This window comes from Pygoscelis adeliae, unplaced genomic scaffold, assembly GCF_000699105.1.
Source record: "Pygoscelis adeliae isolate BGI_AS28 unplaced genomic scaffold, ASM69910v1 Scaffold270, whole genome shotgun sequence".
In the NCBI taxonomy this organism is placed as follows: Eukaryota; Metazoa; Chordata; class Aves; order Sphenisciformes; family Spheniscidae; genus Pygoscelis; species Pygoscelis adeliae.
Window position 1 is genome coordinate 1,038,466 of NW_008823916.1, and position 24,923 is coordinate 1,063,388.

The following is a 24,923-nucleotide window of genomic DNA, read 5'->3' on the forward strand; positions in this document are numbered from 1 at the left end:
CCCCCCCCCGTGATCTTAGGGGGGAGCCCCACCAGCCTTGGCCAGGCCCTGTTCCATAGATGTGTGGTCAGAGACCCAGCAGCAGACAGACACGGGCAGGAGGGTAAGAAAACTGCACCAGGGCAGTCTGCACATCGAGAAAGGGACCAAAGAGCTCCCAGAACTACACAGCATCACAGCAGCAACACGGCCACCACCCCAGGAGTGACACAGCCCCCTGCGGAGCCCGCAGACCCCAGTCCATCACACAGCAGAAGCCCAGCCCCTCATCCTCCTCCAACTGTTCCCAGTCCTGCTGTGTGTGTGCTACAAGCACATTTGAAGCACATTTTTATTTTCAAACCTTGCATTGTGCATGCTCATAGCGGCCATCCCAACCTGCACTGGCCCCACTGGTCGGTGGGTCCGACCTCCCAGGTGGGCCCCAGAGATGGTCCAGGTGGTGAGAAACCAGGCACAGGTCTGCCTGCCCCCACCCAAGGATTTCACACTTTGTCTTTCACATGAAGCCTCCCACCTCAGCTCTTTGGCTCCCAACCCTAAAACCAGGCCAAGGATCCTTCCGTCCCACCCATCACAGGCTGGAGGACGCAGTGCTCCCCATGCAGGACCGTCTCAGGCAGTGGGGCTCAGCTCATCCAGGGGACCTTCTAACCCAGGGCCACCACAACAAGCAACAGTGATACCCCAGGTCCCCCGTCCAGCACAGGCAGAGACAGGGCCTGGCTACGGCAACCAGAACTGAGACATAAAAAGCACTTTACGCCACGGTCATGTTATCCCCTCGTCCCTCCCCCTCATCCCCTTCGGAGCTTCTTAACTTCACAAACCTTCCTCCAGAGGAGTGTTGGAGTGACAGAAAACATTTTCCAAGCCTAATATCAGTTCCAGATGTTCACAGCCATTTCAGTTTGTACCTCACCCTGTAAAACACATTTCTCCCTCTCCCTCTCTCAAGTGCAGCGCCTGCTTCGTCCATGACATAATGTGCTGGCGGGCTCAGCCGCACACACACACACACACGCTCGCGCCCTGTTCGAGAGCCCCATGTTCAAACAAAGAGCATCACTCAACTACAAAGCCGTCGCACACAGAGTTATGAGTAATTTCCACAAGTTTTAATAAACAGTTTGGGATGTAATTGCTCTCCGTCTTCTCCGCTGGCTCCTGAGCGGAGAGCCGCTTGCTCCCCGCGCGCTGGTGTTGAAAGCGTGGTTTGTTTCACACACAAGTTCACCTCCTATTAGCCTCAGATGGTCCAAGGGCTGTGTTTTTCTAAGCACCAGTAACAAGCCTCTTTAAAAAGCACATACAGCCGGGGGCAGCCGACCCGTGCGAGCTCCTAGCTCCTTCTGCCCCATCCCACAGCATTGCTGCCCCGTGCGGAGCCTGGCAGGGAGCAGAGGGGATGCATGTTAGACCAGCCTCAAAACTCCCTCCTGACTCTGCTCCAAGAAGAGGAGCAAATATTTTCTGGCTCAAGGGAAAGGCTACATCTTCCAGTTGCAAAGCAGGGGAAGGCCAAGGAGTTTTGCAAGGGTGAGAGACTGGAGGCTTTTTGGGGGCAGGAGATAGGCAGAAGGCAGGAGCCAGGTACCATCTAGCTTGCCATGGGGCTGAAAAGCAGGTTGGCACAGCTCTAGCCCCAGCCAATGCCAGGAATCCCAATAAGAAATGGCTACAACTGCAATAAAACAAACAAAACCCCCATAACAAGCACAAATAACCCACACATTTAAACTCAAGATATCCAAGGGATGAATGGCAGCAGCCTCAAGAGCCCTCAAACCTTGCAGGATCCCAGCCCAGTGCTGCCACGCTCTGCAAATACCTGTGGTGCACCTTCCAGCCGCGGGAGTAACCTGCTCCTACATGCCAGCAGCCAGGGGACTGATGGGGAAAGAAGATCTGCCAATATCCACCAAAAGCCATCCAAATTTCATATCCCACCCCACCCTCCCAAAGCTTCCCCCTCCTGGGGTTGACTTATTGTTTTCGGGGATGCTGCTCAGATGTGATGGAGATGTGGTGCAGCATGATGGGTGAGTGATGATGGTGAGGAGATACCCATGGTAAGATATTTGTCTGGGTGAAGCACGGTACCAAGTGAAGCCTTTGAGAGCTGTAGCAGTCAGCATCTCTGCAAACCTACGCAAGGTATTTGCAAGAATCAAATCATCTGGCATTAGTGGCCTGTAGGGTAAGAAAGGAATGAAGGCATGAATGTTGCTTGGTTATAAACAACATAGAAAAAAGGGAGAGATTTAGGATTGGCTTTTCTCTTTAATTGTTAATGGGGTCATTCTGTCCCGAACAGTCCCCCAGAGCAGGGAGAGGGGAGGGCAGCTCCCCACAATGAATTCAATTGCCTGTCAAACACATGGCAGTCATAAAAGGAAAATAATAATAATAATCTGTATTTCCTACTCTGGCTGCCAGGCAAAGATCCAGCCACTTCAAAGGAGAAACCCCACATTTCCTTGGTCTGGCCTCACCTGACCGATGTGTGAGCAATCTGGAATCCCCATCCAAAACAAAGCCCCTCCTTTGGTGGCTTGTTTTCTTTCTCCGTTACTGGAGGGTGCCCCTCCAAGATAAAGAACAAGCCTTCTTCCATGCCGGGAAACTAGAAACATAACCCAGGGGCCATGGCCACATCGGGCAGCTCTGGAAGTGGATGCTGGCAAGGTGTACGAGAAAGCTCCTGTGGGACAGGACTGGTGTATGAGCCAGAAACCAGAGGTCCTTCTCGCTGGGGTCTCCACAAACAGCCAGGGCCCCCCAGGATGTGGGGCTCTGGCTCTCTCCAGCAAGAAAAGTCCAGCTCTTGTAGCACAAAAATTTTGGATATAGCAGTAATAGAGGCTGCAGAAGCAGAAAAGATGGGCCTGAGATGAACAGAGAGGGTGAAAACTTCCCCGTGCCTGTGAGCTGGAGCAGTTTGCTCTGTGGCAGCTCATGGCAGCAGAGGGCTTGGCTCAGAGGGTCTTACAAAATTAGTGAGGAGAAGAAAAAAGCCACCACCACAAGCTGAGAAAGCTTCCGACCAAGACCTAAGGACTGCCTGTGTGCAACTCCTCATCTTGCTCTGAATGATATTCCCGAGATTGCCTTCCTGACAGGGAAACACAGACAAATGTCTTGCCAGGACGTCTGGGAAGCCCCTGCAAGAGCGCAGCGAGCTTCCCCCCCCCCAATGCCAGCCCTATCCCCACTTTTAGTCTGGTTCCTTGTCCTTGCAGGCAGCCTGGACATGCACGCCTTGCATGAGCTGACCAGGCTCCACCTTAAAACAAATGAGGAGTTAACCACCCAGAGCAGTAGCTGTTGCAGAGCTTTGCTCCAATGACAGGTGGAGACCTTCCTCCTATGTTCCCTTACCTAGGGGGGGCTGAAATTAGGTACTGGGGGAAGGAGCCTTCACACAAAGGTAAAACTCTGCTTCGGTCAATAACACTGGCTGCCCCTGATATGTCACATGAGCTTCTTTAACAAACTACATCCAAAATCCTCGAGCAAAAAGCAGTAGGAGGTTTTGCCTGGCTTGCCATGCAGCAGTAGCATCACTCAAGGTCTCAAGTGCTGTTTTCTGAAATACATCATTGATTCACCCAAATCAAACCCCATCCTTCACACCCCTCCACCTTGCCCAGCAGCTCCTGGAGCGTGGCTTGAAATGCTGACAAAGCCTTTGCTTTTTTTGGGAACCAAACTCCGACCTAGGGAAGTTTCAGGTTCCCCTGGAGAAGTTTTGTGCTGCTTAAATGATCTCCCTAAACACTGCAGGCTTCGAGTTACTTCAATAGGTGCGCAAGGCAACTTAAAGTGTCCTTTCAAAGGCTGGCATGCAACGCAGTACTCACTGGAATGGACCAGTAAAGCCCTTGAGTTGTTGAGGGCTGACCTTCCTCCCACACCCACCATCCTGTAGCATTTCAGACTGATCAGATCAAACAGTCACTTCAGTCAGAAGCTCTAACTCACAGCTCACAAAAACGCTGCGTTTTTGCATTTCCCCTTCCCCTCAAATACCCATGTCCGCAGAAGCCTTCAGAAACCTCTCCTGAATGGAGCGGTTTTGATACCCCATGTGACACCTTGGCTCTATGCACTGTTCTGCACAAAAGCAGCAGCTCCCAGCCAAGCAGGGCACAGGGTACGTCACCACGCACCCTCTGCGCCAAGAGGAGCTTGCCCTCGCAGCAGCACCCACCTGTGTAGAGGTCTGTGTCCGTGTACTCATCCACTTTCTTGTGCTGCAGGACGTAGTCAGACACCTTCGTCCCAATGGCAGGCTGCACATCCAGCCACTCCAGAGAGACCACGGTGCTGGAGGGCTCCACACTGGGGGAGAGCCGCAGGCTGGGCAGGAGACAGGAAAGAAACCAAGTAAGACATCAGCTCCCTTTCTGGGGAGGAATCCACCTCTACAAGCAGCACAGCCCCTGGCGGGGCTCACGCTCGTACACAGGGATGAGCAGACAGACCCACAAGGACAGGGGGCACAAGGGGAGAGCAGGCAGGTGAGCACCGAAGAGCTTCCAGTTGAAGATCAGTTGGGTCCAGCCCACTGCAATGTGTGTCCTTACCTCCCCCTGCTCCTGGAAAAGCCCAGGTCACGCAACCCCAAATATCCCGTCTAAAGGAGCCTTCATCTCCTGGGAGAACTGCTGAACTTCAGCAGCCCCACAGGGAACCAAGGACCAGCTGCCCAGGAGCAAAAGAGAAGGGGAGGATCCAGCTTAACCTTCATGCAACCCAGCGGGGTTGAGTCTACAGGAGGGGAGGGTCCAGTCTGCATCGCCAGCGAGCAAAGGCAAGGGAGGGAGAGGAGGGGTAGGTGTGGCTGTGAATTTACCCAGCTGCAAATGAGCAAGCCTCTGATGGGTGTGAGCAAAAGCCAAAACAGGGCAGCTGTGCAGGAGCTCCTGCCTGGATCAGGGACCACGTGGGTAGGGATGAAGGCAGAGCAGCTTTGTGCTCCTGGCCGTGCTAGTGCAAAGGCATCCGCTCCCTTTGCACTGGGGTAAATGACAAAATGAAGTACAGGGCTATGGAGAGTCCAGCTCCAAACATACGAGCCTGTTTGTTGAACTCAGGATGGGAAATGAATCCCCTCCGAGGATATTGGCTCACTAAGAAGGTGTTCTGCTCCTTGTGGTTCACTGGAGCCAGTCTTCCTGCTTTCTCAGCTAATTCCCCATCAGTTTGCTCCTGATTTGCTCTTGTTCTGACAAGCCACAATGAATTGCACCGTAATTCCATTTCTTTCAGCATTTGAAATCCCATTCTACAAGCCCTGCTAATCAGGTGATGAAAATCTATAAGGAAACCTTCCAGGGCCACAGCCGGAGCCAGGATATCCTAAAGGCATCAGTCACACAGTGAGGAGCGCTGGACTGCGGCCCCGGGGCTCGAAGGCGAGAGGAAGGAGGTGCCCGTGGGCTGAGCCTGCGGGAAAGGGGCTGGTGCTGGGGGACCGTGACCCGCGTGAGGGGCTCGCACCGATACGTACACAGGCGGAGGGAGAGGGCTGCAGTTCGGGAGTCCATTCTCATCGAAGGCGTTGAGGTCACACCTGCACCAGTCTTCGATAACATCGCCTTTCCCTGAGCACCAGTATGAGCTCATCAGGGCTCCCTTGAAAGCCTGACGTAAGAACAAAAAGCGTGAACAGGTGTGCTAAAGACTCGGTGAAATCCAGCCAGCGGCTCAGCCGCGCGGTGCTGAGCATCAGGGGTGCGTGTGCGCAGAGCCCCGGGATCGGGAAATACAGTGGGGGGTCCTCCCAAGCTCTGCCACGGACTCTCTGCGTGGCCCTGGGCCAGTCCTTTCACCTCCCCATGCTTTAGCTCCCGCATATCGAGCGATGCTGGTTCATCCCTGGGTGCTGCTTTTGGTGTGGGGACGGGGAGTGTCTGCACGATCCTACAGAGGGGACCTCCTCTGATGGAGGACTGAGCTGCCTGAAGAAACACAAACGTAAGCCGATTTGTGACACTGGACATTGTACGTAGGGTACCTTTACACTGCTGCTGTGCACAATGAAACTCTTCCACACGCCCATCCCGTAGCTGTTTCTGTCCCCGCTAAGAATAAAGTAATTCCTACATCCCCAACAACAGAGACCACTTCCATCCTTCTCATAGGTTTGTTATTCATACGAGCTGCTCTCCTGCAAGCAAATTGCCGCTTTATTCACCTGTATAAGGAATACTCACAAGCAAAATAGCAGTATCTGGAAGAAAAAAAAAAAATCCTGTAAAATACTTGCAGGGTGTTCCCCAGACGGGCAGTCTCCCCTCCGCAGGCTGTCCCCAGCCTGACCAGGAGCCCTCCCAACCTAATGATGCCAATGGATCCCCAGAATACCAGCTCTTCACCTGCTGGGCTCTGAGGCTGAAACACTTTGACTGAATTCCCAAAGCCATCCAGGTCTAACCCCGCGATGTCTTCCCTGTGCTCATCCCACAGCTCAGGGCGCTCGGTGTCGGTTCCCACGCTGCAGGATGGGGCATCCCTCACTCTGTACCCTGCTGTAGTTCAAACCGCATGGATTTACGGTGGTTTTTCCCCCTACCCTTTGCCTGTTGTGCCTAATTAAACCTCCTGCTTGGAAGACAGCGTCTCTCCCTGCACACACACACAGCCAACGTTCAACCCAACCCTGTGAAGCCATAACGCCCTGCTAGAATAATCATAACACCAAAACTTCTTCCATTAAAACAAACCTCTTTGTAATGCTTTTGACCTTTTAAAAGGCACATTTCGGGGTTGAAATGCCTTCACGGGTCCTCATCCACGTACAGCAGAGCTGCCAGCTTCTGCGCAGCCCAGCTCGCAGCAGCACTATTCCACCCATTCAAAGCTGCCTGCGGATGCCTGGCCCCGGCGATACCGCCCGCACTGCCAGGTTACGCCTTAAAGATAAAAACGTGCCCTTTGAGGAGGACAGGGACAGCTCCAGCGGCTGCGGCATTTAGCAGAAAACTCTAGGAAAAGCGCCATCCCGGGGAGGTTTCTGAAAAGAGGAGGTATAAATAGAGCCTGACGTCAGGGCTCCCATTGTCCGGGGTTTTGTCGCTCTCCCCAAACACCCCGAGCACCTTTAACAAGGCGCCTCGAGGCTCTCACGTCTGAAACATTTTCTGCTTCCAGGCATTTACAAAATGGGACTGTGCAAAAAAAAAAAAAAAAAAAAAAAAAAAAAAAAGGAAGGGAAAAAACATGTGAGAAAGAGAGAAAATGTGACGTTGTTTTATTTTGTTCTTTAGCACGTAAATGAAGCGCTGGGCTGGAAAGGGCATCACAAAGTAATTGGAGAGCAGGGAAGACAGAGAGGAGTTTATCTGACACATGGATAAATGGCTGCAGATACACTTCTGTAGAGAGCGGCGGGTCTGTGCAGGATAGAAACAGAAAATGATGCACGCAGATGGATGGGGAAGTGTGTGCTCTCCCTAGGAAGCAGGATAAATACATATGTTGTGGGTACGTGTGTGCACAGAGGGCTGACAGATGTTGGGTGATCCCTGGAAGAGCTGCAGTGTCACCCCGTCCCCAGCCCCGACCCCCGCTGCTCTGCATGCTCCCTCCCTGGTCCCTAACCCAGCTCCTCCCTGCACGTCCCCAGCCCAGGGAAGAAATCCCCCGCCCCCCATCCATGCCCTTTAGCCAAATCCAATAGTCAATTCCTTCCTTCTATTTTCTTTTTTCCGCTGGTAAGTGCAAGGCTGGATGAGCAATCCCCTCTGCTCTGCCTGCCCAGCCTCGCACACATTTTAATTAGATCCTGCAGGTACCCAGCCATCATCTGCCTTGTGTCAACCTTCACACAAATGAGGTTAGCTAATCGATGCGTCCTTCAATTGCACTCATTAAGGCGAGCGCACCTACGTGCACTAACCGGGTTACTTGGAGCACGGCTAGCTCCCGGTCCCGGCTGCTGCGTCCATCCGATTTCCAGCAGCCAGCTGACGCCAGGGCCAGGCTGGGGTGGCCGGGCAGCCGGGACTCACCTTCCCTCACTTTCCAGTGGGATTTCAAGCCAGTGGTTTCCAGGATTTTCCAGTCGGTGCTGAGGAGCGTGTGTCAAAGGGTGGGGAAGTGGCAAAAGCGAACTGATGGGGGGAAATGGGTAAGATCGTGCAGAAAGAAGGGATGAAGCTCTCCGCACGAAGATGTTCACCATTGCTTTAGGAGGCTCTACGCCCTCCGTGGAGACACCAGCCTGCTCTGTGGGGACACGCAGTTGCTCTGCAGAAACTTCAGGACAAATGGGGGGGTCTCTGTGAGCTTTGAGGACTCTGGTCCTCCCAGCCCTGAAGCTAGGTACAGCTTTTGCTGTAGTTCACATGCAGCCCACCCTTCCTTCCCCCGCCTCCCCCAGCCTGCTCTCAGGCCCTGGCAGAGATCAGCAGTTCAAGTCGCCTTCTCCTGCAAAGGTGATAGCCTTAACCAGCCCAGCCCCAAAGGCACGCTGCAGGCACATGCTCCTCCACAGGTGGCAACCACGTGAAAACCTCTCCTTCCCTTTCTCCTTCTGACAGCGTAGCCCGGGAGGTAGGGGACTGCTCACACAAACCCAGGGCAACAGCAGATGCCGCCCAAACCAGGAGCCCAACAGTACAGGAAGACCAAGAACAATGGACAAAGGATGCAGCGAAGGTGCCGAGACCCATCCCATGGGCAGCTGTAGCCTTTGGGAGAGCTGCAGGTGGGAATGCACAGGGACCTCCCTGGTCTGTGGTAGCTGAAGCCCGCCTTCCCCTCCTGCCTTGGAGTGGGCACCTCCATATCTCCTGTCCTTCCCTGCTGCCACGCTCGGAAATGTGCAGCAAACGCTCTTCTCCCTGCCAGGAGACAGCACATACAACAAGACGACCGTCTCCAACACGACCATCTCCGCATCGGATGCTTCGCCATGATGGTCATGCCAAGCTACCAAGCTGGGAAAGCCCAACAGGCTCTGCAAGCGTGAAGGGCTTCCCAGGAGCAGTCCTGCCTGCTGGGGATGGCAGAGCAGCCCCCGACGTGCCGTCCTGCGCTTGCCAACCACTCCCCGGGATCTCAACGCCCCTCTGTGCCCTAAGGCAATTTTATCTTTCATTTAAAAGTATCCAAATTGTATTGTTTCCCTGTGAGTCAGCCCATTTAGTTTATGTCCTTCAGTGCCAGAGGGGAAATTTATGAGATGAGAAACTGGCTCGAAACGCTTATTTTCTAGATGACGAGTCATGCCATTAGATATATAGCATTATGAATCATAGGAACAGCATCTAATTTGCTCTTAAAGGTATAATAGGTCTGACTCCCCCCACCCATACACACACATATATTGGATTGATAGTTCCCCCACAGGATGGCTAGTTCATTTGTTTTGACACGAGCAAGACTTACAGGACCATAAAGTCCCATCTTACCATAAGTTAAGCCTATTCATAAAAAAAATATTAGGGAAACGAATGATCAGCTAAGCACATTTGTCCTACACTCGATTGCATATGGATCTTTCTCCTGTTGTTATTTGTGCTCAGGGGGAGGCCATTTGGCCTCGTTTTATAGCTTAGACGTTCTGCAACAGAATATAGAAGAACATTTCCTTTGTCCTCTGTTAGACCTGGCTGATGGAGGGAGAAGCATTAAGTTATTTCTGACCGTGTGCTTTCTGTTGACATCCCCGGAGAGGTAAATTATAGGACATGAAGGAACCTTTCAGATCAGCATTTGCAGAACTCAGCACACACCACAGGGGCTGGTGTTTCCAGATGGGGTACTGGAAAAGGGCATGTGTTGGGTGCTTATCGGTGAACATCTGGTCTTCTCCATGGCTGGCAGGGATATGAAAATCTGGCTCAATTGAGTCTAGGTTTCTTTGTGGTTGGTATGCACACCTCAGTTTCTGGAAAAGTTAAAAAGGAAATACAGGGAAATGAAAAAATAACCACAAATGAGCATGCAGGCTGGACAGAGATATGCTGGAGATATCAGAGATGACCTAAAAGCTGGCAATTTGGTGCATTTTGGGGTTTGTACTAGTTTCCCTGGTCTTCGTTTGCTTGTTTGTTTTTCTTCTTCTAAATGTAGAAGGAAGGGAAGAAGAGTGGAAGCGGGCTGGGTCATGCCAGCGGACAGGCTCAGCCTCACGTCCAGGGACACGGCAGCCAACAGAGATATTGTCCTTTCCCGTTTGCAGGATGGAGATGGTGCCTGCACACAGCCACCACCTTCCCCTAGGCACAGGCAGGTGCCACCGGAGGAGGCAGAGGGCTGCCTGGTGAGGTGCAGCCCTCTTCTGCTGAGCAGCAAATCCAGTCACCCAGCCATGCCACCCTAACACAGTGCCTGACACAACCGGGCCACTGACCGGAGCTCCCGGACACAGCCGTGCTCCAAGCAGTCTGTAGATAGCAATAGCAATACTGACTGTTCATCAAGGGAAAAAAAAAAGACTATGGGATGTAGGCTCAAGCAGGGATTTCACAGCCTGAAAGGGATGCTACCATGATGATAGGATGGCTGGAGGAAAAGCTTTCTATGCCCTTACGGTAATGCTCAGTGCTATTCACAGGAGACAAACGCTGCTCCTTAGTCTAGACATCTCTGGGAGGAGGGGCGGGGGGGAAGGAGAAGGAAAACTAAGGATTTCCCAGGCCAGAGACTCTTTCCAGGATCATGCAGTTCGCGTCTGAAAGTCTGCTCCAGGTTCACAGCAAAGGAGGATGAAGTTTCTCTACTGCTGTTGGCAGGTGATCTCATCTTGTGCTGCTCACACCCTCCCTGCCTCCGGCTGCCTGTCCCCGGGGAGCAGGATCACCAGCACTTCATCCTGGGAAGGCACATCAGCGGTTTGCCGGAAAGGTCAGGGTGCTGGCAGGGACCCAGGGTGGGCAGCATCCTGGTTTCTGTTATTTATGGGATCCGAGGGAGCAGCAGAGGACACTGTAAAACCTGGCAGCAGGGGAAATAAAAGCCTTTGCGCTGCAGCAAGAGTCCTGTCCTGGGGAGCTGGCTCCGCTTTCACACCTCGCCTACAAAGCTCCCCATTATAGCACGATCGGGGCGGTTACAATGCGGCTATTCTTCCCCTGGTAACGCGAGTCGGATGTGGGCTAGAGCTGCAGCAGGATGCTCAAGTGCGTGAGGAGGAGGAGAAGGGCCAATTAGCAGATATTAAAACAAAACAAATAAAAAAACCCACACCCCAGACCAAAACAAAAAACTCACCTCAACAATACAAATGCTGTCCCCATTCACCCTGGCTCCCTTTCAGCTTTGGTGGTGGAAAAAGAAATCCCTGGCACCGTCTCTCCACGCCTTCAGGGGCTGCTTCGGGGAAGCCGCGTATGTGCAGGGAGGATCGCTGTCCTCCAGTAGCTCTGCCGCCTGGTGCTATATGGGGGTCAAAGTGAGCCTATGGCCTCGGGGACGCCTCTTGCCCTGTCCCCATAGAATCCTGCAAAACTTCACCCTCCTCCTGCCAGGCCCACATGGGCGGAGGACATCAGGAGAATCAGCCCCGAGACGGAGGGCAATGGGAAGGGCCCAGGTATCTGCCCTCCTGAATGGGATTCAAGGGGTACGGCCGAACTCTTCCCTGAGAAATGAGCCTCAGTTTGACTTCTCCAGCCCCCGTCTCGATTACTCTGCCTTTTCCTCCTCCATCTCTGTCCCTTCTCCTCAGGTGTACATTCTTCCTAGGCTCAAGCCTAGAACCGATCTCCTCCAGGTACGTCTCTGGTCTCCACTTACCGAGTTTTGCTTCCCTACGGGCTGAACCGGGACAGCTGTATGGACAACATTTACCTAACGGAGTCAAAGGCTCCTCTCCTAGGCATAGTCATAATTTCAAAGCCAGCAGCAGAGCCCGGACGTTGCCCGTCAAGGCAAACTCCTACTGCAGGAGCAGGGGGTCTTGGGGTGCCAGCACCAGGATCCTGGATTTCTCAGGTGTGCTCTTTTCCATCAGCTCTGCCCTTCGAGGGCAATGTCGACGCCAAAGTGGGTGGCACAGCACCAGCAATACACCTGGATACTCCAGCTCCTTGCCCAGGGGCTGGAGACCTGCAATGGCGAGCCCAGTCCGCAGAAACAAAGGTGGGCTCCCCACCGCCCTGACGGACGGGTGGTGATGGATGTACGATGGACACATTTCACTTCATTGTGGGCTCTTTAGAGCCTCCATCCTGGTAATTCAGGGTTGGTGTAAGTGCACAGAAGTGCTCTGGGTACACAGCCAGGGCACGGCTCCATTGCACTATGCCTTACCAACAGCAAGTGAGAGACAACCTTGACCCTGAGACCCAACCAAGAACCACCAACAGAAGACATCAAAAACAGCTACACTTTGCACTTCTGCTGAAATACAACCATTGGAGCAAGCGAGCAGCGAGGCCATGGAGATCAGCTGGACCTAGGAGGAAAAGCAACACCAGTTTGTGCAGCTCCCTCTGAAACTGCCACCAGCACTTTGCCATCATCTGTGTGAGCAGCTAGCCCGCTCCGGGGGGAGGAAGGACACGTGATCCCATCATCATCAGCACATCCTCGGAGCGAGCTGAGGGGAAGTAGTTTGAAGGATGGAGGATGGGATGGATGAAAGAGGAGCTTTCCCCTCTCTTTGCCCCTGCTTGCCTTCTGGTCTGTGACAACTCAGCTGCCCATCTGTCTGGGCTCAGGCAGTCGCTGGAGCCAGCACAGCACTCCCCTGGGACACAAGCACAGGCTGGGCACACTCGCTGCCCGCAGCTCCCCTGGTCCTCACTCCCAGCGCCCTGGCCAAGGGGACACCGAAGCGCTCAGTGGTGGCCATGCTCTGCTCAGCAAGAGATGGGGCCAGCAGGTGCTCGCGGGCAAGGAGTGGGAAGGGGCGATGGGGAATTTTGGTCCAACCTTGAGAGCTGCCATCCCAGCGGGTGACCCAGCAGGGGCTCTGCAGGCCCCCGGCACGTAGGCACCGCTGGCGCAAACACACTGTGGTCCATGCGCAGACAGCAACCCCCCTGGGGCCCGGGCCCAGACGGCGAAGCAGCTCCCCCCGAGAGCCCCGCCGAGGTCCCAGCCACGCGCCGGGCTCCTGCCGAGGCCGACGGGGCCGACAGCGTGGGGACGTGCCCCCCAGCAAGCCCCACATCCCCTCCACACCGCGGGCTGGGTCGCGTGTGCTGCAAGGAGGCCACGGCTGCAGGCGAACACCGAGATTACTCAATTTTCAAATTAAAGCAAGGTCCTAGGGGTCTTCTAAAAATCTAAGCTCCATGTCCATTTGTCTCCTTAAATACAAACAGGGGTTTGAGTCCATTTCCCACTAGGAGTGAGATTGATCTCTCCTGCCCCCCTTCCCTGAGCCCCCCTCGCCACGCCACCCTCTAAGTACTTCTGCAGCTGGCCGAACTGCTCCGTGGGAGCGGCTTTGTGTTTGTTTCGGGGTTTTTTTTGAGGAAAGGAACAGACCACAAACAGGAGGGACCACACTGACGAACATGCCTGCCCCCTTTCTCCCCACTGCTGACCACAGCTGCCCTGCGGCCCTGGCCACGCACGTGGGCATCCCCATCGAAGGTGCTCCCAGGTGCACCGAATCTTCCAGGTCTCGGTGCCGCTCCCCGGGCTGGTGCTGGCAGTGGGAGGGAGCGGGGGAAGCAGGGCATCCCCACTCCTCCCGGTGCCTCTCAGGGTTAGCTGCCTGGCTCACCTTCCCGCAGCCCAGTCCAGGGAACATGGAGGTCTGCAGAATATGCAAACCTGGGGTCTCGCTCTCTCAGCCCGTGCCCTTCGGTGGGCTCCAGGGCTATGCTGGGCAATAAGAAGTATGTTGCCCATTCCTCGGGGTGAGGGCAGGCAGGAGTATGTTGATGGTGGAGGAGGAAGGCCACCACAGCCTAGCACTCTCACCGGGGTGACGTGCGACTCTCCTCTCCTCTGGCTCCAGGATGTTCACTAGAGGGAACCAGCCAGGGTCACCACGTCTCTCTTCTCTCCCATCACATGCACTCAACAGCATCCTGCCCTCGAGGTGTTGGGGGCATTTTGCCAGCAGAAAGCCCCACAACGGTTAGAAACTCTTTGCTGTTGGGCCTGGCCAGCCACTGACACTGGTGGAGGTTTCTTCCACAGTCCTGCAGCGGAGAATCTCCTCCAGCTTCAGCTGGACGCAGCAGTGGAGGGACCACTGCTCTGACCACACTGTGGTGTCTGCACAGCTGCAGAGCACAAGTGAAGCAGAAGAGAGATGTGGACAGACGGCATCGATCAAAATAAGATGCAGGTTCCAGAGACGTCCAGAGAAGTCCTTGCCAAGGTCACAGCTTCTCTGTCTCTTTATATCTCTTCAACTCATGTTGTGAGCATTTAGACTGAAGAGCAACAGAGCTCTAACAGCAATGGTGCTATAAACCTGCTTGGACTAGTTTAATCTCACCAGCTGACTGGGACCGGGGGAGAGAGGACTCTGGCATTGCCTCTGTTCCAGCAAGCAGTCCTTTCTCTGTGAAACGTTCCACCCACAGCCACATCAGCCATGACTACTATGAAAAAGCCATTCAACAAAGCCCTTCAAAAGGTGCTTGGACTGTCAAACACATTTCCTTGACCCTGGGAAGCTCCTTGCCCACCCCAGCACTGTCAAAGTCTCCAGCCAGGCTGCAGCTATCAGCGACCGTGCAAGTTCTCTGACCAGCGCCGCTAAACCACAGGGGGAAACAGAAACACCTCCTAGGAGGGGCTCAACCCATAAAGTTTTCATTGCACGCAAGAAGGAAAAGAGGGGCCATCCGTAACTGGCAGTGCCCTGCTCTGGGCACCTGAGACGCTGTTCCTCCCCACTGCTGGGAGCAGGAGCGATGCTTGCGCAGGACCGGGGAGACAGACCAAACCCCTGCTGATCACACACAGCTGAGCGTTTCGTTAAGCTCACAGCACAAGTGCCTCCGGACAAACGTTCCCTGGGTAGCAAAAGGCAAAACCTGACTCCTGGAGCCCTTCTAAATTTCAAGCCCTTGCTTCAAAGCAAGAAGAAAACAGCAGTTCCCAATGACATGGAAATAGTTTTCCAACTTATTTCACATGGGCAAAGCAATATATTTTCACCTAATCTCCCTCTTGGAAATGGTCAGTTTTAGCTGAAATCAAACATGCACGCATAGAAAAATCGCAAATCAGCCCAAGGCAGACACCCAGCATGGAAACTTAAACCCCAGCACTTAAGAGTCTGGCAAGGTCATCAGCAAGCGAGAACATGGCCTTGTACCGTGCAGTAGTTGTAAATTTTAAAAAGTGCATAACTCACGGCACTGAGGAAGATGAAAAGAAAAACCTACCAAAAAACCCTACACATACTGAAGTGGGCAAAATGTCTTTATGTGTGTCTTGCCTCATCTCTGCTGCTAGGCTTATATGGGAAAACTTTCAGCAAACTTTATAGAAGTTAGTATCCACCTTATTAACGACCTGGCTTTCTCTCTGTACACGTGTATTATTATCTATGTGGACATATATGCAAAGTGAAAGATCTTCATTATTTACAATATTTTTTTTTAATACTGTGGGGGAATTGGGATCTGCTTGCAGTTCCTACAAGGTCAGCATTTGCTGTATCGATTGAGTATTATCCACCTGAACGGGCAAAAGCAGGCAGGGGAGCACTCAGCTGTGGATGCTGTGCTCGGAGGCGCAGGACTTGGCTCAGCCCAGGCATCTGCAGATCTTGTTGATGCCACCGGCAAACGCCACTCTGCTAGTGCCCGGGACCTCCCCCAGGCCTCCTACTTGATGCTGAAAAAGGACATTTCATCATCCAGACCATAGATGAGATGCTCCTGACGGCACCTGCCCTTTGGGAGCCTATCCCGGTGCGCAGAGCCAGGTAGTGGTTTAAGCCGGTGGCTTTCCGGCACGCTCGCAGTGGATCAGGGCACACCGCTGGGTCTCGGTGACAGGGTGATGCCCTCATAGTGGTGGCAGCTTCCCACCGCCCCTAGACCCCTTTCCCTTTCGTGGCCACCCTCCCTCTCCGCTCACGGGGGAAAGCGAGGGGAAGGCCATGGCCCTGCTCCCGTAGGCATCCCTCGTCCCAGAACTCATGATGCCACGAGAGGCACGGGGGCACGTTCTCACACAGGCAGCACCAACCCCGCACCAAACCATCCTCTCTAGGGCATGCACATGGCTACTGTCAGCTCCATCTCCCCCAGAGAGGTGGGTGCAGCTTTGCCCAGCCCAGGCCGCCCGGCAAAACCTCCAGTGCCGAGGCAAGGTTTGTGCCATGGTGGCAGCGAGCCCCTCCGGCAGCGGTGGATTACAGCCCCCAGGCACCGGGACTCGTCCCTGCCCACAGGGCCAAAGGGCAGCAGGGGGAGGAGAGGGAGAGAAATAAATATCCTGCAGGAGAGATGCTGATGGAGAGAAGGGTGAGAAGCAAGCTGGGGAGGAAGGCATGGAAGGAGCAGGACAGCAGATCAGACAAAGGTTTAAGAAGCGAGCAAGAAGGGAAAAGGAAAGTGCTGGAGCTGATGCGAGAGAAGGGATTCATGTTGAGGGAATGGGAATGGCCAGGAAAGAGGAGGGACAGGGAAGGCAAAAAGCATTCCCTGTGTCCTGCTGCGGCAGGATGGCCTTGGATGGGCTGCAGGGACAGGGGGGATGAGAGGCCCTGCTATCAAGAGAAGCCCACAGCCAAAATGAGACCCAGTCCAGCCGCATGCCGGGGTCAGAGAGGACAGCGTGCACCCACCTGCGCCCCCCTTCCAGGACCCACCACTGTGAATGGAGCAAGGTGACCTGTCCTGGCACATGCTGCTTGCTGACAGATCCTGGTGTCCCCACAGCACCTGCCCTGGCAGTATCCTCCATCCTGCAGCCGCCTGAATCCCTCACTCTGCCACCTCCAACCCCGGCACCGCTAATCGAGAGCACGCTGGGGTGAAGGGGGGGCAGACTCACACACAGCACCCTTGCACAGACAGGCTCCCTGGGGGTGCCCCTCCACCTCTGGGTGAGCAGGTGGAGGGGGGAGGAGGAGGAGGAGGAGGAATGCATCGAACGCAGCCCTCTGGAAGACGACTGGGGATTCTCTTGTTTGGTTGCTTCATTGGGGTTTTGTTTGTTTGCATGTTTGTTTGCTGGTTTTCCCGGCGCCTCAGCAGAAAGCACAATGCGGGCCGTCCTCCAGCTGCAGCTGATGGGGCCAGCCCTCCGCATGAGCCAGGGGAGGGAGGGAAGGAGGCTGCTGCTGGTGAAACACAGCAGCCAGCACCTCCCCAGGACAAGGAGGCGCCCCAGGCGAGCCCGGCAGGGCAGGCAGCGTCGGCAGGGCTGGGGGGACAGACAAGGAGAAAGAGGGGACCTTGCAGCCAGGGCCAGAGAGGCAGGGTGGCATTGCCACCTGGGCACAGGACTAGGAAGGGGAGCTGGTGGTGAGCAGGGTCCATGGAGATCCCCCAAATCCTGCTGGGCTCTGCTTGCTTTCGCTGTTACCTCTTCCCCGCTGGCTAACTTACCTCTCGTACCCCAAAAGGAACTGTCTTCTTGCAGATTGCTGCTGGGAAGCACATCTTTCTTGCCTGAAGGAAACCAAGTTTCCCACTGCTCTCCCTGTACCCGTGATGCTTCGTCCCAGCCCTGCCTTGGACATGCTGATAACAGCAGGTCAATGTCTACACAAGAATTGCCCAGCGGGAAGAGCAGGCATGGGTGAGGAAAGAATGCAGGATGAGAAAATAGTGGGAGAAAGGGAGTTTGGGGAAAAGAGCTGGAAAGAGAGAGGAACCGAGGTATGGAAGTCAGGCACGGCTGCATGGAAGAACCAGGAGAGTTGATAGATGGGAAAGCAGGAACAAGACCAAGAGGTAGACAAGGAGGGACAGTCCCCATAAGGGACTTGGGCGCCAGGAGAAGCACGGGGGCTCTTTTCCCTGTGGATCTGGGAAGGGAAGAAGCATCATTCCTGGTGGTCACACCTCTGTGTGCTAGGATTGCTTCCCGACCTGCAGCCCTCTGTGTCCCACCCACAGCTGCTGCGCACTGGCTCACTCCAGGCGTCTTTATCAAGTGCAGACTCAGTGCTAATAAGTGCCTTTAAGCAGATCTGTCATTTTTGGACTTGGGATTGGGGTTAGAGGGCTGCGGAAGGGGGTGGGGGGGCGGCAGCGAACTGAACAAGTGGGAAATCAATCTCCATAGGATTAACACTGAAGTTCTTGCAGGAGGCAGAGGAGCCCAGCCCCAGGGAAGGGTGACCTCCAGCTTCGCTGGTCCCTCCTGGAGTAACAGTGACCTCCTGTGGCTGCGGGACTGTCCCAAGGGGCTGGTTATTCCCTCCCTCTGCACCGTCACTTTGCAAAGCCCTGCAGGGCTTTGGCCACCCCTCGCACAGCTATGGCTGAGATCTCAGAGCCAGGAGTGAAAGACTGATCTGATGCCTGGCTCCTAAGACCCCTCCGCAGGACTCATCCTGCACACCGGTGTCTGCTACGGGTGGACACCAGGAATGACCGTGGCCCCAGCTGCTTACGGCATTGCCTTCACTGTACTGAAGGCAGAGAGACACAGGTCTGCGAGGGCTGTAGGTGGTGGGCAGCAGGATCTGCCAGCTCCATCGCTGACACCATCCTGAAGCGTTCCCCACAAAACATGCACACAAAAACACTGCCCTGCTCCGGGGAACCCAACATTTATGCTGAGACTGAGGAAGGCAGACTTGAGAGGTGACTAAGGCAGGATCATAGTGGTGGAGCTGGTCCGTCACCGGCCCACTCACCTCCCTGGTATCGTTGTCCTGGATCAGAGCGTACAGAGGCACCACTCGGTTGATCTCCAGCAGAACCGGCGTAGGGCTGAGCTGCTCCTTGCCGGGGCGCCGGCACAAATGGCAAGTGGATGGGCAGCGCCCTTTCTCCTCGCAGTGAATCTCCACACCTGAGATGAGGTGGTCATCAGACAGCATCTGTGCTGTCAGCAGGCCTGAGAGATAGGTGATGAAGGGCATGGATTTCAACTCCTTCTTGTTCCCAAGCTCAGTTGTTTCTGGTTTAGGGAGAGGGAAGAAACCAAACAACATTAAATAAATCTCAGCACAGTCATCTTCCCAAACCCAAACTTTGCTGCAGCCAGGATAAACGCAGCTGCTGAAGGTGTAGGGCATCTGGGAGCAGGAAACCAGAAAGGTCAAGGAGAGAAGGAGAAAAACAGGACTTGCAGGTCACTGCTTGGAAGTGGGTAGAAATTGTGAGCATTTCCAGACAAGCACTTCTAGAGTGACAGAACTGATTGTGTTCTTCTTCTTTTTTGTAACTTGCATATTCACCTTCTGCACTTCAAAATGAAACAAAACCACCGAAGTATATCTTCCCTGCCAAAAAGAAACCTCTCCAAAGGGACCAGGTTAAAGACCTGAGTGCCCTCACCCCCGCCCCAACGCCAGCCCTCTCTAGTCCCTGTGGTGCTTAGCTCTCTCTTTTGGGTGACATGTTATCCAGGGCAATGAGGTGGACTCAAAGAAGGCTGCAAAGAGACGACATTGTGGGATGAAGCCCCTTGGCAGAGGGGGTAAGTGGGTACCGGAACAAACTCACTGCACGGGGAATAGATGGAGGCATTACCAAAACCAAACTGTCAACGCTCTGCTTTCAGGAAATATTCAGGCCTTTGAAACCCATTGTGAAACTTCCTGGTGGTCTTAACCACAAGGCGATAAACCCGGAGAGCCTTACTTTGTTCTGCCTTGGTCCAAACGCTCACTAAGGACAAAGAAAGTATCGCACCTGGTGATACCCTGAGCAAAGGAGACAGGACCCCCATTTTTATCCTGCACACTTCTATTTAAACTCTTTATTTCTAGTCACTCCTCTTGGGTTGATCCAAGAAGGAAGGCCCAACCTTCATAGCCTGGTGATGGGCCTACAGAAGAAAAGCCTTTCTCCATCCCATGCCCGAATGAGGCCCCCAACACCATGAGCTGGATGGCTGTTGCCTCCAGCAACAACTTCCCAGTCCCAAGAAGGAGCTGTAGAGGAACGAGGACTGTCTCAATGCCCTTGGCTTGCAGTGACATGCAGCTGATCTGGCAAGGCACTAATCAATTAGAAATACAAGTAAACACAGTATTCATTCATGACTCCCGAAGCCCTTCAGGCCAGGGACAGCCCTTCCCTGCCGTCTGGCTGTCAGTGAACACTTCTGTGCACAGGATCAAAGCTGTCACGGGAAGAACGAGCAAATTCCAGCCAACCTGTCTTTCAGTGGGATAAAAGGGGGGCAGTTGCTAAGATAAATTAAAACAAGGCTGTGAGGAGATGTCTCAACATCTAGGGAGACACCAGGGTACACAGACATGGAAAACGACAGTCGGAGCTGGCTCTTGGAGAGATTATTTTCTGGAAGAGCAGCTCCAGGCAACTTCAAGCCTCGTAAGGAGAAGCCATGAAGCCATGATAAACTGGGTGGCTCAGAAAGAGCGAAGCTACAAGGCGATACCATGAGCCTCTGCTCACTTCTGGGTAAGAGTAACTTTTTTTTAACATCGCTACTAAACTACATTTAAAAGAGAAAGAAGGAGATGACGATGATGCTTCTGGGCTGCAAAGCTTCTTCACCAGAGCTCAAGCAGTGATTTCAGCAGTCCTCCGTGGGGAAGGAAGTTTTGGAGTCATGCTTTAAGGGAGAACATGAACATAGAGCTGAAGAGAAAGTGGAATCAGTTATCTCATGATTGGCAATAGAATATCAAACCTTACTCCCCAAATTATTGGCTTTATAGGTAATAATTGTAGATCACTAGCATCAAATGCCTGGATGTGCCCTTAACACAGGCTATGGCTTAGCCTAAGCTCAGCTAAGGCTCGTCTGGAGATGTGGCGCACAGTTTCAAGCCTTTCTAAAAGGCTTTCTGAAAATCATTGTTTAAATCACGCATATATGCTTCCACCAACACCTGGAAGAAGACCTGGAGACAGTCCAGGGCGGACGGGCAGCATGGTCCAGCTGCTGGAGTACTGCTCTGGGAATGCCTCGTTGGAGGCTCCTTTCCAAGCTGTCTGCTCTGTGCTTCTCCCCCCCGTGTCACCCGTCCTCTCTGCGCTGAAGCACGGGGCACACGATGCATGTGCACACAGCGCTTGTGGGCTCAGGTGCTCTTTGAGTGCAAACAAGCAGTAAGGAGTGGGACGAATAAGCAGGAAGAGCAACCTCCCTTCGTCCTCCTCAGTTATGGTCTGTGTTTGCAAGGAGCAAGCTGAGGCAAGTAAGGAGTAAAATAAACCTCCGAGCAAGAATTTTCCTCTGCAGGAGAGTGCTGAGGGCACCCAGCTTGTGTGCTCAACAGTCTCCCTGCATTGCCCCGTGCCGAGGGACAACCCAACTGATGCAGCTGTAAGAGCTTAGACTCAAGTGTTTGCATTAGCTGCCCCATCCAGGAATACAGATGAAGCTCCGTGCAGCGGTGCTCCACCGGACATGTCACCTTGGGGAAGGCGAGGACATGACTTCCCTGCAAATGGTGGGCTAGACAAGGAGAGCTGTCCTCCAGCATCCACCCTGACAACACAGCCCCTTTAGCAAGAAAAGAAAATGAACCTGTGCTCATCCAACATATCCTGCACCACCTGCTGCCTCCTTTGCCTGTCGCTCCCAGGAAAGGGCACTGTAGCTGGGAGTGGTGGAGGTGGCGGTTTCAAGAGCTCTCCAAAGGGACTGGCATGAAAGTGAGGGTTCCTCCTTTCTCCTGAAGGAAACCCAGATGGAGCAAAGCCATTTCAGGAGCAGCAGTCATCAAATGGAGCTGCACAGGGGAAAGCATAGATGTCTGCACATAAAGTAAGGTAGAAAACTGTGTGAGTAGCACAGCTCCCCTTCCATAGCAGCCACGCACTCAGCAACAGAAGATTAACCGTGGAGCCTGGTGACTCGTGGCAGGCTTGTCAGCAGAGCAGACTTCACAGGTAAGGTGGAAACGGCTGTCTGCATTTAATCCTCTTTGGAACAGTTGAAGCCCCAGTCACTTTGGGGAAAGGGATTGCTTTGTAGACTGGATTCCTGGGGATGTAAGGGGTTACTGTAGCTGAGCTTACTGGTTCAGCATGCTGGCGAGGGATCCACGGTGTTCCCTTGTACCGAAAAGGCTCTGGGTACAAGTCCAGAGCAGGAAAATTAAATAGGACATGGCTCAGCAGAGGGAGACGGGCTTCACTGCCAAATTGCCAGCTCTCATCCAGAAGAGCACTTGGAAGTCATCAGCACTGGATAGCAATTCCTGGTAGCTTTTGTAGAATGAGCTTTGGGGCTTAAGTACAGTCCTAACCAAATAATTGCCCCGTTTCTGCTATTAAAACCTACCCGAGAGTGCCAGTTGCACACCCTGCTTGTGAGCCAGCTCCTGAGCTGGGGAGACGCAGTGAGGAGGAACTGCTGTTCCTCATCTCCTTGCTCCAGAGAGTGGAAAGCATCAGCTCCAAGTGCCTTCACGACTGCACTCATCCCTAGATAGCTGGCGATTTCCTTGATGGAGACTGTGCTTCCTTCTCTTCCCACCCACATCACCCACCACCTGCAGCATCTCACAGAGGAGTTACTCAGATCTGGGAGGTATTTTCCCCCAAAACACACTCCTTTATTCCTGGACCTGCCGTTGCAACTGTAGCCCCGGGAGAAGGGATTGAGGTCCCTCTATCTCCCTCTCTCCTACCTCTGAGATGAGTTTTGGTTATTTGCTCAGCTGCCTGCATGCAAGGAGGAGGCTGAGGGGCCAGCCCGCTCTCCCCACGGCAAACCCAACAGTGAACTGGAGAAACCCCGCATATTCCTGGAGGCTCGGTCTGGCTTTTATTACTTAGTTGCTGTACAGCGTTCGTCAGCGCTGAGGCCCAGCTGACTGGCTTCTTCTCGAACGAAAATATGGGCAGCCCAACCCTATTCCTGATTAAGTCAAAGGAAGTTTTTGCCGTTGGATTGGAGAGAATCAGAACCAGACCCTGCAACGTACCACTGCAATGCCATCTCCAACTGCCAGTGAAGCCAACAGAAACACTCCTGCTGTCTTCGCTGCAAGCTGGGTCCAGTCCACAGTAAGTAAACCCAGCTTTAGCGTTCAGGTCCACACTGCACGAGCCCCATGCAGAACTGGATAACCTCCCAGGGCACTCAGGTTGCTCTTGCAAAGCCTCTGCTTGGCTCCCAGGGAAGGGCTTTGCAGGTGACCACTGCTAGGGTGCTTCAAAGGTCCTGTTCTGGCAGGAGGATGAGGCTTGGCTGCAGGGGCTGCAGTGCAGCAGCAGCGAGGATAGAGGGATTCCTTATCAGCCCTTGCATCTGAACATGCTTTCCTAACGCTGCTGGTGACTCAGTTGAATCCTGGCAACATCTGTTTGGAAGCACAGCGCCACGGATGTGGTTAGACGCATCACGGCAACTTGTGGGAGTTATTAGGTTGTTTGTTTGTCTGAAATATGTATTTAAAAAAAACACAACAACATAGCAAAACAAATAAAATAACAGCCTTCCGCTAAGCGTCAAGCCTTGCGTAAGAAAGGGAGGATGAGCAGCGCAGGGTGTGCAGAGGTACCGCTCGCCTGTTGGGGTGCCTGGCCCTGTCTCCGTGCTCCACCAGGATTTAATAACCCCACAGCACGAGGTGACTGCCTGCACAGCGCGCAGGGGTCCCTGCTCGGGATGCAGCAGTTGCAGATGTGGGGAAATGCTTCCAGCATTACCAGCAGCACCTCCTAGTGCTTGGACAAGAGGGAAGCACGATAACGCCACTACTATAACAATAACAAAAGCATAATACCTAATTCTTTTGTACTGGAGTGCTATTTTGTCTTGAGAGCTCCCAGGAGATGATGGGTTTGCTAGTGGTCCAGCATTTTATACAGCGCCTCTTCCAAAAGATCCCAAGTCATTCCAAAACTGGGAATCACTCCACTTACCACAAGAATGCAGCCACATCAGGGGTAGGATGTGGTAGCTCTTCAACAGCAGAAAAGCTTGGAACAAGGAGAGGAGAAGGCTCTCCAGCTGAAGCCATAGAGGGAACGTCAGGAACAGACCCAGGTAGGGATTCCTCCAGGCTCAACAGGTTAACCCCGCCGACACCGACGGCTGCTCAGCTGGGCCTGACTTAGGACCTGGGTTTTGCATTTCATGCAAGGAAGACGTAATTCTGGTCCACCTCCCCTTTACCTCACACTCCGGCTGGACAGACCTAGTGCCACCACGGGCAGGGCAGCAGGGATTTACGGCCAATACACATCTGCTGGCACAGGCTGCCCATTTATTACCTGGGGCAATAATGCCCCATTTGTTGGCAAATCCATCGAAAGGGAGTTAGAAAGAAAATCAATAGGTGTGTTTGCCTGGGAATTTCTCTTGCAGTGAGATGTTGTCAATGCGGTAACCAACAGGTCTATGAAGAGTTTGGACAGATTTAACGCTGCCCGCTGTCAGCGATGGGCAATCACTGCTCGGGGCTGCAAGGAAGGTGTGAGAACAATGTCCATGGGAGCCAGCAGCGCTCCTCTGTCACAGCCATGCATGTGTGCAAGAAGCGTGGTGCCAGCCCCTGCTGCTGCCCAGGAAATGCCGTACCAGCAGTGGCTCAGGCCGGCTGTGCCAAACCGCCAAACAGCCAGCAACGCCTGTGTCCCTGGGGCTCACATGGGGGCTCACCTAGGAACCGCTAGCCGTCTTTTGGGGGAACGCAGCCGTCCCATGGCACGGCATCCCGTGTGGGAACCCTGGGTGAAGGCATGACTACAGCCTGTCCGGGAGGGACGCGGCACGCGAGTGCAGACCCCAGAATCGTGTACACTGGGGCTTGCAAGCAAGCGCAGGCGCGCGCCCGTGGGACACCTCCGCCGAGCCCCCCGGAGCAGCTGGTGGGGCGGCGTGGGGCCCTGCCACCGGTGTGGCTGCGGGGCAGTTGTGGCCACCGTGGT

General features: G+C 53.9%; 1 protein-coding gene across 1 annotated transcript in view; it reads right to left on the minus strand.

The window, feature by feature from the left end:
- The window catches only part of ASTN2 (astrotactin 2), a 308,249-nt gene that overhangs the window by 87,996 nt on the left and 195,330 nt on the right, over positions 1–24,923 (minus strand). Inside the window, 3 exon segments of the mRNA XM_009319305.1 lie at positions 4,214–4,362; positions 5,516–5,649; positions 18,755–19,020. Coding sequence (XP_009317580.1) covers positions 4,214–4,362; positions 5,516–5,649; positions 18,755–19,020 — 549 coding nt within the window.